Raw genomic sequence first — 17,277 nt, forward strand, 5'->3', positions numbered from 1 at the left:
TCGCTATGAGTCGCAAATGACTCGATGGTACATAACAACAACAACAACAACATAATTTTATATACTGTATGAGCTCAGTATAGTACAATTATTTCACTTTCACATGTCTGCATCACTCCACAGAGTCAAGCTATAATTATTCTTCCATTCTTTACAAATCTTACTGGAGGAAGGCTTGAAGATCTTAAGCATATTCTTGAAAGGCTTGTGGTTTCTAATTTTCCTATGAAGTCTGAAGAATTTCCTCAAGGAACACTCCGTTATAATAACTATGTGGACTGCATGAAAAAGGTTAGTTCTTTTTTTAGATTTTAAAGAAAGATTATAAAGAACTTGGATTTCCATTCATTTATTGTCGCACATTTTCCTCCGTGTCCCTGCTTCCTCTGGTTCATTTCTTTCCTGGGAAAAAGTTTTTTCATTGTTACACAGTCCCCCCACCCCTGACTACTTTACTATGCAACTAAAACACTGAAATTTGTTTGTTTGTTTGTTTGTTTGTTGCATATTTTAATGAAATCAAGTGGATGAAATACGTAGAATCAGAAAAATATCCTAACTTTAATAACTCCTTTTAATTCTCTTAAGGTGGCCATCTCTGTCAGCACATGCAATTCATTTGCTGCATATATATATATATATACACACACATGTTGTTTTTGTATACCATAGAGTTGGAACTAACCCATAGCTGAACATCATTGGGTTTTCAGAGGCAGTTAATAGCACAGGAGGAAATTCGCCGTCTTTCTCCCATAGAGCAGCGGGTGGCATCAAACCATATTCCTTCAAGATTGCAGTACAGCTTCTTGCCACCAGGTTATAAGAGCTCCCGCAGCATACTCAAGTATTACAACTTGAGGCTTGAATTTCTTTTTTAGTTAGTTGGCGCAGGATAGAGCAGGGTTTAGGGCTGTTGTGCATAGGGTCGCTATGAGTTGGAAATGACTCGATGGCACATAACAACAACAACAACAAGCTTAAGAAATGTCAGTCAAGTTCGGCCCTTTTGATTTTCTGACTCTAGCTCTTTGTACATTTTTTTTTAAATTTTTTAAATAAATTTTTATGAAAGTTTACAGAGACTTAGGGTTTCCAGTCATTCAGTTGTACTTTTCTCCCTACCCTCTCCCTCCCCCCAATTCACTCTTCTCCTTGAAAAGAAAAACTCTTTCATTGTTGTGCAATCCCTCCCCCCAAGTCCACTCCACTATGCTGCCTTCACTGTGGATTTCTGTAATGACAAGAATACCCATTCATATATCACTTTTAAATGGTTCTCTCCCTCATATGTTTCAATGCAGTATATGTCATTCCTCCCCTCCTTTTCTGTCTTCCCTCAATCTTGATGTCAGTCCCATTTTACAACAGTGGCCCTATGCAATATTTGTCCTTTTGTGACTGAGATATTTCACTCAGCATAATGTCCTCCAGGGGTATCCATTTTGCATAATATTTCATGAGTTCCTTGTTTTTCAATGCGGCATAGTATTCCATTGTGTGACTATACCAGAGCTTCGCTATCCATTCGTTTGTTGATGGGTACTTGGGTTGTTTCCAGCTCTTTGCTATCACGAACAAAGTCTCAGTAAACATGGGTGTGTACATAAATTGCCAGTAGTAGAATTGCTGGGTCAAATGGTATTTTTATTTGCAACTTTTTGAGAAAGTGCCGTGCAGCCTTTCATAGTGGTTGCACCATTTTACACTCCCACCAGGAGTGAATAAGGATTCCAGTTTTTCCACAACCTTGCCAGCATTTGATTTTGCTGTTCTGCTAATATTTGCTATTCTTACTGGGGTGAGATGATATCTCATAGTTGTTTTGATTTGCATCTCTCTTGGAGCTGGAATTTTGAACATTTCTTCATGTGTTTGTTGGCCATCTGAATGCCTTCTTTGGTGACGTGTCGGTTCATATCCTGAGGAAAGGATAAAATAGATGAATGGAACCTCCTAAGAATAAAATCTCTAGGCACATTCAAAAACTTCTCCAACAGGGTAAAAAGGGAGACCACAGATTGGGAAAAAGTATTTGGTAATACATGTCAGATAAGGGACTTACATCTAGAATTTATAAAATACTCAGGCACCACAGCAGTATAAAGGTAAATAACCCAATTTAAAAAATGCCCATTTTATTTTCATACTTTGCTTTGTCTTCCCCAGCTGTCCTTTGAAATCTTCTATATATATATGTATAAGTATGTATCATCATTACACCAGGATGATGGTTTTCTCCAAGGACATACCAACAGTATGTGAGCCTGGTGTATTGACTGAATGGTCAGAAAAACTCTGAAGACATTGTTAGGAATGCAAATGAAATTAAGGCTTCAAACCTTTGTATCCATTGGATACATGGAGCAAGTGATTTGGATTTGGGTTGCGCTGCTAAACCAGAGTTGGTGCCCCACTAGCAATTGGAATCCACCAGCAGCTCCAGAAGAGAAAATGAGTAGTTTCTCTGATGTTATGTGTTGTTGTTCATTGCCTTTTAGTCAGAGCAGACTCATAGCTGACCCCCATGTGTGTTTTCAGAGGCAATAAATTACCCAGGAAGAGATTGCCCATCTTACTTAGGTGAAGCAGCTGGTGGATTTGAACTCTGTACCTTTGGCTTGGCAACACAGCTCCTCCTTACTACCAGGCCACCAGAGCCTCCCAATGTGATTTCTAACCTCCAAAAACCCACTGGAGGGTCAAGTATGAGTAGGTTCTTTCTCGAAAGCATGTAAAAACAACTTTTTGTTTTAATAGTATAATAATAGTGAAACCACAAGAATTAGGACCATTAATCATCCTTTGAGGCTGAAAGTAAACTCATCCTGTGGCTTAACTTTAATCGAAACAGTAGGTGAACAGTAACACTAGAGAGATGGTCAGACCTTAGCAGACATCATTCAAAAGCATTTGCCCATAGATAAAGTTCAGAAATCAAGAAGGCATAAGGTAGAAAGATAAAAAATGGACTCAAGAGAAAGAGTATGGTTACAATGTGGTGATTAATTCTATAAAATTGTTTGTATATAAATGGCTGAATGGAAATTAGTTTGCTTTGTACATCTGCATTTAAGTCATAATTTTTTTCATTTAAGTCATAATTTTAAAAGAATCAGAAAAAACTGTACAGACTAACTTCAAAGACAAGATAATATACTATATTTATGAGAGAAAAAAAAATGTATTCGTATTTCAAAGAAAAAACTGAACCAAACTTAGACTGAAAATAAAATTGGACGTCTCTCTGGAGAGTAGGACAGACATTGTGAAGATAGATGGGAGAATGAGTATACGTCTGTGCAAACACAGTGTAGGCTATCTCTACAGGAGCTTGGACTTTGAAGAAGCTGTGTTGCAAACAGAAATACCATTTGACCCAGCAATTCCACTACTGGCAATTTACCCTAAAGAAACCATAACTGCCACCCAAGCAGATATGTACACACCCGTGTTTATTGCGACTTTGTTCGTGATAGCAAAGAGCTGGAAACAACCCAAGTACCCATCAACAAACGAATGGATAGAGAAGCTCGGAACTCATGAAATATTATGCAAAATGGATGACCCTGGAGGACATTATGCTGAGTGAAATATCTCAGTCACAAAAGGACAAATATTGCAGAGGGCCGCTGTTGTAAAACGTGACTGACATCAAGATTGAGGGAAGATAGAAAAGGAGGGGAGGAATGACATATACTGCATTGAAACATATGAGAGAGAGAACTGTTTAAAAATGATGTATGAATGGGTATTCTTGTCATTACAGAAATCCAGAGTGAAGGCTGCAAAGTGGAGTGTACTTGGGGAGGGATTTCATAACAATGGAAGAATTTTTTTTTCCTTTCAAGGAGAGGAATGAATTAGGTGGAGGGAGTGGGCAGGGAGAAAAGTGCAACAATGAACGACTGGAAACCCTATGTCTATGTAAATTTTCATTAAAATTAATAAAAAATATATATAAATGAATAATTTTTTAAAAGCATCAAAATTCAAATCTTTAATGATTATTATTACATAACAAGCATTCATCTTATATGCAAAAATGCCATAAATAGGAACATTTATTGTTTGTTAAGGAAAGAATTAAGATGAAATTATTGTTTTGGCTATTTTATATTTTTCTATCACTGTTGTCCAGTCAAAATTAACTCATAGCTGACCTTCCAGCAGGTATTTCGTGTTGTAAATGACACTGGAGTTGATTGCTCATCTTTCTCATGCGGAGTAGCTGGTGAATTCAGACCACTACCATAGCTTTTATAATGAAGATCTTAAAAAAAAAGTCAATCAAATAATTTTTTTATCAGTAATATTTATTTGTTTGTTAGTTTCTAGATGCATTGGAATTATCTCAGAGTCCTATGTTACTACAGTTGATGACCGAAATTCTTTGTCGAGAACAGCAACATGTTATGGAAGAATTATTTCAATCCACTTTTAAAAGGGTTGCCAGTAGGTAAGTCATGCTATCAGAGTTCCAACATCCTGAACGTTTTATTTTCAGAATAGATAGTCTTTTCTGTTTTGGGAAGTTGAGTGGCAATTACAATCAACCTTTGCTATCTTAAGATGAAATATTTTAGTTTTAAATTGCTCTGTTTTTCTTCTTCCTTAAAAAAAAAAATGGAAAAACTTTGTCAAGAAAATTTTCAATTGTCCTCAAAGTTTAGAGCTAAATTATCCATCTTCCCAGCTGCTGCTTAGGCCAGCAGATTCCCAGTATCTTTTCTTTCTCAATATCTTTTATCTTTATCCCAATATCTTTTTCCAAATATCTTTATCTTTTCTTATCTTGTCTCTTGTCTCTTTTCTCTTTTTGCTGTTAATTTAAAGCAAGTTTCTTACACCATCACATTTCACCTGTAAGTATTACTCCATGCACCAATAGAAAGTGATATAATTTTGGATGCGGTAATTATCTAATGAAAAATACTACCTGTAATTCCACCTTCAAATTTTCTCCGTTGTCTCAAATGTGTTCATACACTCTTGGATTGTTGGTGTTCAGATCTAAACAAGGTCCAGGCATGGCAAAGCCTCTTACTTGTCTTGTAATAATACCGTCTGGATGTATTAGATTTCTTCCGGTTTTTATTATTTAACTTTTATTATTTAACTATTATTGTTTCTCTAGCGTTTGTATATCTTACAAACAGTAAAGTTTAAGCTCAGATAGACACAAGTTTAAATTTTGGTAGGACTGATTAATAAAATATGGGAATAAAACCCCAGACTCCAGTCCCTTGTAAAAAACTGTGCTGCAGCCCCAAAGACACAAGGTTCAAATTCACCAGCTCCTCTGTCCAAGAAGGATGGGCTCTCTACCTCCATGTGATTTACTGCCTCTGAAAACCTGCTGGAGAGTTAGCTTTGGGTTGGTTCTGACTCTATGGCACACAAAACACTAAGTATCAGTTATAGGTGATCAGTAAACTGTTTTCTATATTTACGTATTTTCTGCATTTACATATTTGCCTTTTCTAGACATCTCATGTAAATGAAATATTAATATATGTGATCCTTTATATCTGGTTTCTTTAGTGTGCATAATGTTTTTGAGATCAACTATGATGTAGTAAGTCAATAATGCATTCCTTTTTTTACTGATAATTTCCAAAAACCATAATTAACCAGCTGTAGAATACGTTTCCCTGCCGTTTGTTGTTCTGTAGTGGCTTGAATGTTGTAATGTTAGACACTATGTCACGGGTTTTTTCAAATGGCAGCAGGACAATCTATGATGAACAAGTTTACGTGGAGCTTTCACACTAAGATAGACTAGGCCTGGTGAACTACTTCTTCAGATTGACAGGTCATTAAAATTCAACTGGTGGAGAGACACTGCTTCAAAGTAGAGTCAACCTTCGTAATGTGAATGGAGTGAAACTTTCAAGACTTTCATCTGCTAAGTGCACAAAAGAGGAGAAATAGCTGCAAACATCCATTAATGATCAGAAGATTACAAGACTCCCACACTCCTTGCCGTCAAGTTACTTCTGACTCACAGCAGTCCCTCATCAGATTTCCGGGACTGCAAGTCACACTAGAGTCTCTGCGGGGTTCTGACTGTAGAGACAATCAGCCTTTGCTTTGGGGCACAACTTGCTATCGACTGGGCCTTAGGGCTTCCTTAAGCAGAACATATGAATTATGAGTCTAGGAAAGTTGAAAATTGTCAAAAACTGAAGAGACCCATAAAAATTTATTTCCTAGAGATTAGTAAGCTGAAATTGAATGGATTGTCCATTTTGAGTTGAACAGTCATAGGGTCTATTAAGCCAAGAGTGACAAATTGAAAATTGAAGAGGAATAGCATCTCAGTCACTGCCAAAAAGAACATATTAGACTATTGTGAAATAAAATGCTGTCAGTGATAGGTAATATTCACAGACTTGCAAATACTTATTTTTAAAACCTAAACAATGACTATATATGTGGATTGACTGCCTATGTTGAACTAGGCTCGAAAATTGCAGTATCATTGTGAACAGGGCTGTAGTTTGACTGCAGACAGTCAAATTCATTGCTGATATACAAATTCAGGTTGACGCTGAAAAAAGTAGAAATGAAAATTCCAGAATATGCGAGGTGTAACAATGCAGGGTTAGGCAAGATGTTACCATCCAGGATAGGCAAGATGTAACTGTGTAAGGTAGGTGAGGTATAACCATCCAGGACAGGTGTGGTAGAACTTTGAATGTGTTTCATCTGAATGTGGAGTATCCCAAGAATACACTGAACAGTGATGACAGAAAATCAGTGTGTTGCTGGATGACATCAAGAACATCACATGTAAATAACACCAAAACGTACTAAAACAAAAAGACAGAAAAACAAGGCGGAAGTCAGAGCATTCGGTGGTTAAAGGGAGAGAACATAAAAAATGTATATGAATAAAGCATAAGTTTTTAAAAATTAAAAAATAAATCCATGTAAGAAGAGACTGACATGTACTTTTTTCTATTTTTTAAAAATTTTGTTATTATTATTAATTTCAGTGAACATCTACAGAGATTTTGGAATTCCATTCATTCATTGTTGCATTTTTCTCCCCAGTTCGTTCCTCTCCTTGAAAAGCAAAAGACATCCTTCATTGGTACACAATCCCCTCCCCCACCCCGCACATACTTTTTTCTATTTTTTAAATTTTTTATTTTGTATTGGTTTGCTTACAAAGTTTGTATACATTGTGCTTCACACTATTCTTTATTCACATTATGTTTTGTACGGTCATTCCCCTGCATTAGGTTTGGGTTTCCCCCCACCCCAAGTTTATATATATTGTATTTCACACTATTATTCATTCGCATTGTGTTTCATACAATCATTTTCATACATTATAAAATCATTCACCATTGGACCTTGCCTGTCATTACCCTGTCTTTTCACTCAGATCCTTCCCCCCTCCCACCAAACTGCAGTACAGTAGTTTCACCCCTACCCATTATTAGCCCTTCACTTCCCCTTCTCCCCATCTTAGGTTCCTGTATATGTTTTACTAGTTATCCTTCTATTTTTACAATAATGGCCTTATGCAGTATTTGTCTTTATGAGACTGAGTTAGTTCACTCAGCATAATGCTCTCTAGCCTCCCAAGTTATGTAGTATTTTTCTAAATCATTGCTTCTGAGTGCTGCGTAGTATTCCATTGTTGTCATTATACTACAATTTCTCAATCCATTGGGTTGTGGTTGAACATTTGGGCTGTTTCCATTTTCTTGCCATGGAGAATAACACTGCTATGATTTGTGTACAAATCTCCATTTGTGTCTCAGTTCTAATTTCCTTGGGTCGTATTCCTAGTAGTGGAATAGCTGGGTTATAGGAATTTCTGTGTTCAACTTTTTGAGGAAATGCCACACTGTCTTCCAGAGTTGTTGCACAATTTTACAATCCCACCAACAATGTATAAGATTTTCTCTCTATATACAATCTTCTGCAACATTCATTGTTTGCTGCCCTTCTAAAGTTTGCCTCTGCTACTGCCTCTGCTAATTGTGATTTTGATTTGCATTTCTTTTATTACCAGTGATTTTGAGCATTTTTTTCATATTGGCCTCTTGAATGTCTTCCTCTGTGAGAAGTGTGAAATGCACAACCTGGAGAGGATAAAACTGATGAATGGGACCCTGTAAGGGTCAAAACTTTGTGCTCATAAAAAAACCTTTTTCCAATAGAGTGAAAAGAAAGCCTACCAACGGGAACAAACATTTGGCAATACCATTTCAGACAGGGGTCTCATAATAAATGTTTGAAGAATACCCCTGGGGCTCCACAAGAAGATAACTGATAACCCAACTACAAAATGGACAAAAGACATGAAACATGCTTTTGAGTGTAGAATAGCTAAAGTGAAAGGAAGAGATGCTGAAGTAGGAGAGCTGACAGGATCTCTGAGGGCAGCTCAAGAAGATTAATATAATGTTCAAGGAACTGGAGTTAGAACGCAAAGGAGACAATCCCAGAGATATGTGGTTCAAATCTACAAGATGCTCTACTGGAGAAGGGAGGACAATCTCCTCCTTTACCAGTCAGATCTGATTTGAAGGTATAGGCACAAAAAATAATTTAAAAAAAGAAAAGAAAGAGAAAGCTTATTAATCCTTTTGAGGGCGCTCTAGTGGCAAGAAGCTGCACTGCAATACCAGTGGTACGTGGTTTGAATACACCAGATGCTCTGTTGGAGAAGGAGGGACAATCTCCTCCTGTACCAGTGAGATCTGATTTGACGGTAGACACACACACACACACACACACACACACAAATAATTTTTTTTTAAAAAGCAGCAAAGGAGAGAAACACACTCATGCTGAATAAACTAGGGGAGAGGTGAGGGGCAGGGAAAGCCTACAGATGCAAAGTTGAAGGATTCAACTGATAAAGTATTGAATAACAACTCAGGAAGCATCAAAAGAAGATGGAAAGAATACTGTCATTGTACCAAAAGAATTGGTCAGCATCCAACCATTACCAGAGCATGTGATAAAAAAACTGATGATGCTGAAGTAAGAAGGTCAAGATACACTACAGGTGTTGGTGAAAATTACGGTGCTCGGAATGGAAGGAATGCCTACTGACGTGCTTTAATAAACAGCTGCAACACTTGCGCTCAATTGTCTATTGCCAACAAATTTGGAAGATGTCCTAGAATATAAGGCTAACACAATTTATTCCAGAGGTGGTATAGAAATATCCAAATCCACATAATAATGACTCTTCTTGTGGACAAGCAAGTGACCAGCACACTTCCTCAGTTAAGGCAGAAAATCAATTTGCAGAATTGTGATTGGCTGAACAAAAGACAATGGAGTTGAAGGTAGACTATCACAATCCACAAACTTGGTGGATGGCAAAGATAGAATTGCAGGATTAATTCAAACTACATAATTGCAAACATACGTGTTTTTCAGGGTGATCACAGGACAAGGGTGGAACAAATTTTTCTGATGAAATATTCTTTCTCAAGTTTATTTGTTGCTGGAGATCCATTAAACAGTAGACTTTCAATAATGTTATGCATTGAGATGCCTTGGTCAAAGGCTATCATGTCCTGCATTTGTTAAATTTGAAGAAAGGCCCTCTGGGAATGGCTTACCACATCCTGCATAGGATAGACCACTTTGTGATTGTCAGGTTTCTTGAACTTAAGTTCTCTAGAATGAAACCCAGCCTGATCCTGTGCCATCCTCACAATGTCAGCTGTCCTTAAACTCATTGCTACAGCTTTGCAGAGATAGCCTTTCTCCAGTCATATTTTGAGTCCCTTACAACTTATTTCTTAGACTAGCAGAAAATCTGTACTAAAACAGTTTTTTTAAAAAAAAAGAATATTCTGTGTACATTTGAAAAAAGTATTTTATGTAATTGTTGTATGTTATTGTTATGTGCCGTCAAGTCGCCTGTGACTCAGCTACCAATATGCAATATCTCTGAAACCTCTATTTTGAGCCAATCTCATTGACTCTGACACATCTGTCCCCATTGCCCTAATTACTGTATTAATCCATCTTATCCAGGATCTTCCTCTGCACTGTTTCTCCACCATTCCAAGCATAATGTTCTTCTCCAAGGATTGATTCCTTCTGGCCACATGCCCAAAGTATGAAAGATGGAGCTTCAAAATCCTAGCCTTCAAAGAGAAACTTGGTTTCACCCTCTCAAAGACAGACCTATTTATTTTCTTGGTGGTCCATAATACGTCTAAGAATCTTCTCCAGCACTACAACTCAAAGGCCTCATTTCTTCTTCTGTCATCCTTTATCATTATTTATCCAGCTCTCTGAGGCATAGCAAGTAATTGTGAAGACCATGGACTGGATCAAGTGCACCTTAGTCTCTAAACCTTCATCATTGATTCTCAGTACTCTGGAAAGGTTCCTTTCAGCAGATTTACCTAATGGAATTCATCTTTTGATTTCCTGACTGCTAGTAACAAAAGTGTTGATTGTAGAGCCGAACAAGCTGAGTTTGTTAAAAAATCTCAGTCTCTTTTCAGTCTATCATGAAGCTTCCAGTTGGCCCAGTGATGAGAATCTTTGTCTTCTTGATGTTGAGCTTCAATCCATATTGAAGACTACAGTCCTTGACCTTCTGTAGCAAAGACTTCAGGTCCTCCTTAGTTTCAGCATACAAGATTGTGTCATCTGCATAACACAGGATGTTGATGAGTCTTCCTCCAATCCTGATGCCACATTCCTCCTCATTCCAGCCTCCCAAATGATCTGTTCTGCATATAGATTATTCTTTTGTTGCTGTTAGTAGCCCTCAGACCTTTTGAACAATAAAGCGAATCACTGCCCAGGCCTGCAGCGTCCTCACCATCTCTTGTATGTTTGAGCCTTGTATGTATGTTTGCAGCCATTGTATCAATCCATCACTTTGCCAGGCTTTCATTGTGAACATCTGCTTCTCCAGGTATTCATATGTACAATGGAACAAAATCTCACTTGCTCACTTCTAAGGACCTTTCTGGTCCTTTCTGTACATCTTTTAAGAGAGCTGTGTTTGTTCTGATGGTCTCATATATATTCAGTATTCTTCACCAGCACTGTCATTTAGGTGCATATTTGAGATTTTAGAACTGAAACGAGATTAAAGATCATTTAGTCCCTAGCCTTTCTCCCTACCCCACTCTCTGCCCCATTATTCTTTTAACTAGTTCTGGCTTTCTTAGTTAGGCTCACTTTCTTGTAAATTTAGATTTTATCTTGATCACTTAAGTATACTATTTTCCAGATAAGAAAATCAAATAGTTGTTTCCCTTTATAGGAAATGGGAATGATATTTTATTACTAGGAAGCGACTAGAATTTTTAAATCATAGTACATGATTTTTGGGTTCTGGAAATTTTATTTTCCTCATGACAAGATTCATGGTCTTTCAGATCTTCTCCAAGCAAAATCAAATTTGATCCAGCACCAACATGAAACAATAAAAAAAAAAAACCTAACAATTTCATTGTCTGTAGTAAAGCCAGTAATATTGAACTAAATGCCATTCTTATTTTTTTATATGAGGTTTGTGGGAAAGTCATTTATGTGAGTGTACATTAAATATTCTCAGATATTTTCAGTAAATTCTATGGTCATAAAATTTTCTGGTTTTTTTCATATGTTTATAAAATGCTATTCACTTTTAAAAGTTTACAAATTTCCGTATTTCTGTATATAGATCATTTACAATAAAAGAATGTTCAATGATGGTGAAAAAAAGACCAAATTAAAGTGTAAATGAAAAAGCCCTTCCTAATACCTAACTTTAATGTAAAGAATGAATTAAAATGATAAAAATTTTGTACAGTTTGCATTTTATGATATTTGTCGTATCTAATTTTTAAAGTTGTTTTCATTGATAATTGCTGCACTGATAAAATATTTGTTGAAAGCATGAATGTTCACATGGTTTTTCTCTTTTTCCTAGGACGTCATGTGCCACACAGGTGGCTCTTCTAGAGAGTGTGTACACAATGTTCAGGAGGGAGGACTTGCTCTCCAGTGCTACCCGCCAGGCATTTGTAGATCGCTCACTACTTACTCTGCTCTCACACTGTACTCTGAGTGCTTTGAGAGAGTTTTTTAGCAAGATTGTTGTGGATGCCATTGAGGTGTTGAAGTCCAGGTTTGTAAAGGTATCACAGATCTATTATAATTGTAATAGCAGTTGCTAAATCTCCCTGACCATGATCCAATTACCCAGATTTCTTATGTTTTGTAAAAATAAATTATAATTTGTTACCTTTTCTTAGTTAAATGACTCTACTTTTGATACTCAAATCACCAAGAAAATGGGATATTATAAGATGCTAGATGTGATGTATTCTCGCCTTCCAAAAGATGATGTTCACTCTAAGGAATCAAAAATCAACCAGATTTTCCATGGCTCATGTATTACGGAAGGAAGTGAACTTACAAAGACACTTATTAAGTAAGATTTTATTTTACTTTATATTTGTTAATTTTGTGAAATTTATTTTAGTTGACTGAAAGTTTATAAATTATATTTTATTTTCATTCATTTCCAAGACATTTTGTGTTATAACATTAATTGTAATTTATCAATGTAATTAATCATAATGTCTAATCAGACACTCTTTGTAACTTGCATTTCCCTTCATGTTAAGACATTTCTGTTATAGTTAAGTTTCTAAGATCTTTACTACTAAGTTGATCTTAGAGCATAAGGTCCAAAGATTTATATCATACTCAAAAGGCTCATACATCAAGATTCAAATTCTTTTCCTAATTAGACAGATTCAGGGACAATATTTTTATTTCTCTGATGACCCCTACTTTACATCACTCATAAAAATCACAGACTTTGCAGTAGCTTAACTCAAGCAAAGACTCAGAGTTACAGTATCTTTTGCAGCTGAACACATGGAAGTATCTTTGTGAAGTCAAAGTTAGCACACCAGACCTGTAGAAAAGCTCCTGAGCCATCAAAATTAGGGGCAGCTTACATGTCCTAGGCACTGTGGACAGACACTTCCTCTGCCTGCCGAAGCCTGGGAGGTGGCTTCACTAACTTTGCACCAACTTTGAGCAGATGCATTGTCAAGGAGCTTCCAGTTGGAGCAGTTTGCTAGAGCAGTAGATGAAGCCACTGATAGTTTCAGAGTTCATTTGTATTTGCCTCCAGATTAACCTCTGTTTAACCCAGAACTTTGTTTGTTTTAGAACATAGATAGACCTGAGTTTGAGTCCTGGGTAATCAGACCAGCCAAGGTTGGGTTTTGTTGTTAAGTTTGTGGTTTTTATTTTATAATCATCATGAAATAATAGTCTTAGGTATAATCTCAGTTAATTTGGATTTCAATAGCAATTTCTTGCTCACTTCTGATTAGTTTCTAGGTTTTAAGGTTTGCTTTGTAACATTTCTTAAATGTCTTTTTTTTCCTTTCTTGTTCTGAATTCACAGACTTAGTTTATTCTTTCCTCTTCTTCATCTCTCCAGACTGTGTGCATGTCCCCAGACCAGGCTTAAGCTGTCTGGTCTGGAACCTTGCATTGCGGCTGCTGTGTTTCTTGTCAAGCACGCACCCTTCCTGTAGCTCCTGGGCTCACTGGAAACCTCAGCAGCAGCCTCCATCTTAGTTGTCCCCTGCTCTGCCTTCACTGCTGCTGGAACTATCTGGTGCAGACCTGACTGTCTCATCTCCCTGCTCAGCATTCTTCTCTGACATTTTGAGGTCTCTAGTTAGAAGAGGAAATCTATTCTAGAAAGAGCCAGTTGGGAAATAGTATGGCTATGTACTACTAAAACTATTTTCAAAAATAGTCGGCCACCCTGTCTTACAACAACACGATTCTTCAAGGAATTTGCCTCTGTTTCTCATCACGTGCCACACAGCTCTTTTAATTCTCCTGCACCACCATCCTTCTGTGATTCCTGTCTCCTTGAAGTGTCTTCATATTATGCTTCCTTTGACTGACCTTTGGCTCAAGATTCAGCTCTGATGTTTTCTCCTAACGCATCTTCTTCCTGGCTCCCTTGACTGGGCTACTATCCCTCTTTGTGTCCTCTTCTCTGCTTGTCACCATCTTTGTATTCCTACATGGTGGTTCCCTGCTCACTGCGTTGGCCATGAGAGTGACAAGTTCGTGCCTATCTGTGTTTGTGCACCGACCTTCTCCCTGCTTCTGTTACTCTGTAAGCAGCACAGGTTTGATGCTCTGGGAGTTTGGCCTGGAAGGCATTCTCTTTACTGAGCTCCAGCAGTGGATTTCACATTTTAAAATTAATTTTTATTCTGACTCTGGTCTACAGATTGTGCTATGATGCATTTACAGAGAACATGGCAGGGGAGAATCAGCTGATGGAGAGGAGAAGACTTTATCACTGTGCTGCATACAACTGTGCCATTTCTGTTATCTCCTGTGTCTTCAGTGAATTGAAATTCTACCAAGGTTTTCTGTTCAGTGAAAAAGGAGAAAAGGTAGGATTGAGAAGTTAAATTATACTAACTAGAGTTATACTCCAATTTGTGACATTTAAGTTGTTGCTGTTCTGTTAACTCCTGTCTAGGTGATTCAGGCTCACAGCCACCTTGTGCGCAACAGAACAAAACATTGCCCAGCTTTGCCATCCTCACCGTTGTGCTGGACTTGAACCCATTGTTGCACACAGTCGTGAGGATAGCCCCATCTCATTGGAAGGCATTCCCTTTTTTGCTGATCTTCTGCTTTACCAAATATAGTATTTTTCTCCAGGAACAGGTCCCTCCAGATAACATGTCCAGTGTATGTAAGATGAAGTCTTGCTATCTTTGCTTCTAAGGAGCCTTCTGGCTGAAGTTCTTCTAATACAGATCTGTTTGATCCTTTGAGAGTTCATGGCATATTCAAAGTAGCATCTTTTCATTTTAATACTTTGAAAACATCTTTTGTTGCAGATTTGCCCACTGCAGTGGGCCTTTGATTTCTTGACTGCTATTTCCATGGCATTGATTGTAGATTCAAAGGAAAGTCCTTGACTGTGTCAGTCTTTTCTCTGTCATGGTGTTAGTCAGTGGTCCGGTTGTGAAGACTCTGTTTTGTTTCTGTACACTGAGGTGTAATCTATATATAAACCAAAACCTTCTAATCTCAGGTTGGTTTCAGCTCATGGAAACTCCCCAAGGATGTCATTCTTTTCAGAAATACACTGCCCATGTGTTTCTCTTCAAGTCACTGGTAGACTCAAATTGCTGATCTTTTCATTAGTGTCGCACTGGTCCCATATTTATTTTTCTACACACATAAACACATACACATACATACACCTGCACATACTCTGTGTGTGTGTGTGTGTGTGTGTGTGTGTGGTTTACCTACCATCAAGTTAGAACCAACCCATAGCTGACCTCCCTGCTGGTTTTCACAGGCAGTTCCTCACAGAATGGGAGGAGATTGCTCATCCTTCACTGGTGAAGCAGCCAATGGATTTGAACTACATGCATTTGGGATTACAACACAGCTTCTTACACTAGGCCACCAGTGTGCGTGTGTGTGTGTATAGATATAGAGAATATGTCTATCTATAGATAGATAGATATAGGTATCTGTAGATTGTACAGGAAGAGATTGGTCATACTTCTCCTACTTTGCCACTGTTGGATTCAAGTTGCCACAGTGATGCTGCCTTTGTGTTAGCAACACAACTAACTGTGGACTGCGCCACAAGAGCATACTAGTGTACATACCTGTGCATTTGTTCTTTGTCAAGTCAGTTTTCAGTCATAATGGGACCGACAAGAACTGCCCCATTGGTTTCCTATGCTGTAATATTTATGGGGAAAGATTGACAGCTCTTTGCTCCTACAGGGTGGCTGAAAGGTTCAATCCACTAAACTTTTGAAACACTTAACCATTGCAAAACCAGTGCCCAGTTACTTTATCTGTGTATATATTACACACACATATGTGTAAATAAATACACATATACATGTAACATGATATATAATTAATTCATACACATGAACATAAATACATACATATATAGGGATTAAACATTATATATGTTGTTGTTATGTTCCGTCAAGTCGCTTACAACTCATAGCGACCTTGTGTACAACAGCCCTAAACTCTGCTCTGTCCTGTGCCATTCGCACTGTCTCTGACACTCCCATCTTGATTATCCCAGTCACTGAATCAGTCCACCTCATAGAGGGCCTTCCCCTCCTGCACTGTCCCTCCACCCTCCCAAGCAAGACCGGTCTCTCCTCACAACGTGTCCAAAGTATGTTAGACAAAGCCTCAGAATCCTTGCCTCCAAGGAGCCACCTGCTTTAACCCTTTCCACAATGAATCTGTTTGTTTTCCTAGCAGTCCATGGTACTCTCAGTACTCTTCTCCAGCACCACAGTACAAAGGCATCAATTCTGCTTCTATCCTCCTTGGTCATTGTCCAACTCTCTGATGCATAACAAGTGATTGTGAAGACCATGGCCTGTATCAGACGCACCTTAGTCTCCAGAAAGACACCTTTGCTCTTCAGTACTTGGGAGAGGTCCCTAACAGCAGACTTTCCCATGGCAATGTGACTTTTAATTTCCTGGCTTCGGGTGCCAAGAGTGTTGTCTGTGGAGCCAAGCAAACTGAAGCTGTGAACAATCTCAATCTCTTCACCATCCATCCTGACGCTGCCAGTTGGCCCAGTGGTGAGAATCTTTGTCTTCTTGACATTGAGCCTCAATTCATACTGGAGGCTGCAGTCCTTGACCTCTGCAGCAGGTACTTCAGGTCCTCCTCAGTTTCAGAAAGCAGGGTTGTGTCATCTGCATAACGCACATTGTTGATACATCATCCACCAATCTTGACCCCACATTTCTTCTCATATTGCCCAGCCTCCCGGATAATCTGTTCTGCATACAGATTGAAAAGGTATGGAGATAGGATGCAGCCCTGGCATACACCCTTCCCTATTTTGAACCAGGCAGTGTTTCCTTGCTCTGTTCTGACGACTGCCTCCTGGTCCGAGTATAGGTTTCACATTAGAACGATCAAGTATTCTGGGATTCCCATTCTTCTCAGAGTCAGCCACAGTTTGTTATGATCCACACAGTCAAACGCCTTTGCATAGTCAATGAAACACAGATATACATTCCTCTGGTATTCCCTTATTTCAGCTAAGATCCATCTAACATCAGCTACAATATCCCCAGTACCACGACCCCTTCTAAACCCAGCCTGGACTTCAGGTAGTTCTCTGCTGATGTGCGGTTCCAGTAATTTTTGGATAATCTTCAATTGAATCTTGCTTGCATGGTAACTCAATGAGATTTTTCTATAGTTTCC

General features: G+C 38.1%; 1 protein-coding gene across 2 annotated transcripts in view; it reads left to right on the forward strand.

The window, feature by feature from the left end:
• The window catches only part of LOC102847508 (DNA-dependent protein kinase catalytic subunit-like), a 309,905-nt gene that overhangs the window by 153,031 nt on the left and 139,597 nt on the right, over positions 1-17,277 (forward strand). For both annotated transcript variants that reach the window (XM_006880417.1, XM_006880418.1), the window contains exons 40-44: positions 124-291; positions 4,332-4,459; positions 11,924-12,131; positions 12,249-12,427; positions 14,270-14,438. In XM_006880417.1, coding sequence (XP_006880479.1) covers positions 124-291; positions 4,332-4,459; positions 11,924-12,131; positions 12,249-12,427; positions 14,270-14,438 — 852 coding nt within the window. The remainder of the gene's footprint in view (positions 1-123; positions 292-4,331; positions 4,460-11,923; positions 12,132-12,248; positions 12,428-14,269; positions 14,439-17,277) is intronic.

Source organism: Elephantulus edwardii, unplaced genomic scaffold (assembly GCF_000299155.1).
Source record: "Elephantulus edwardii isolate Elephantulus edwardi_28Jun2011 unplaced genomic scaffold, EleEdw1.0 scaffold00008, whole genome shotgun sequence".
Lineage (NCBI taxonomy): Eukaryota > Metazoa > Chordata > Mammalia > Macroscelidea > Macroscelididae > Elephantulus > Elephantulus edwardii.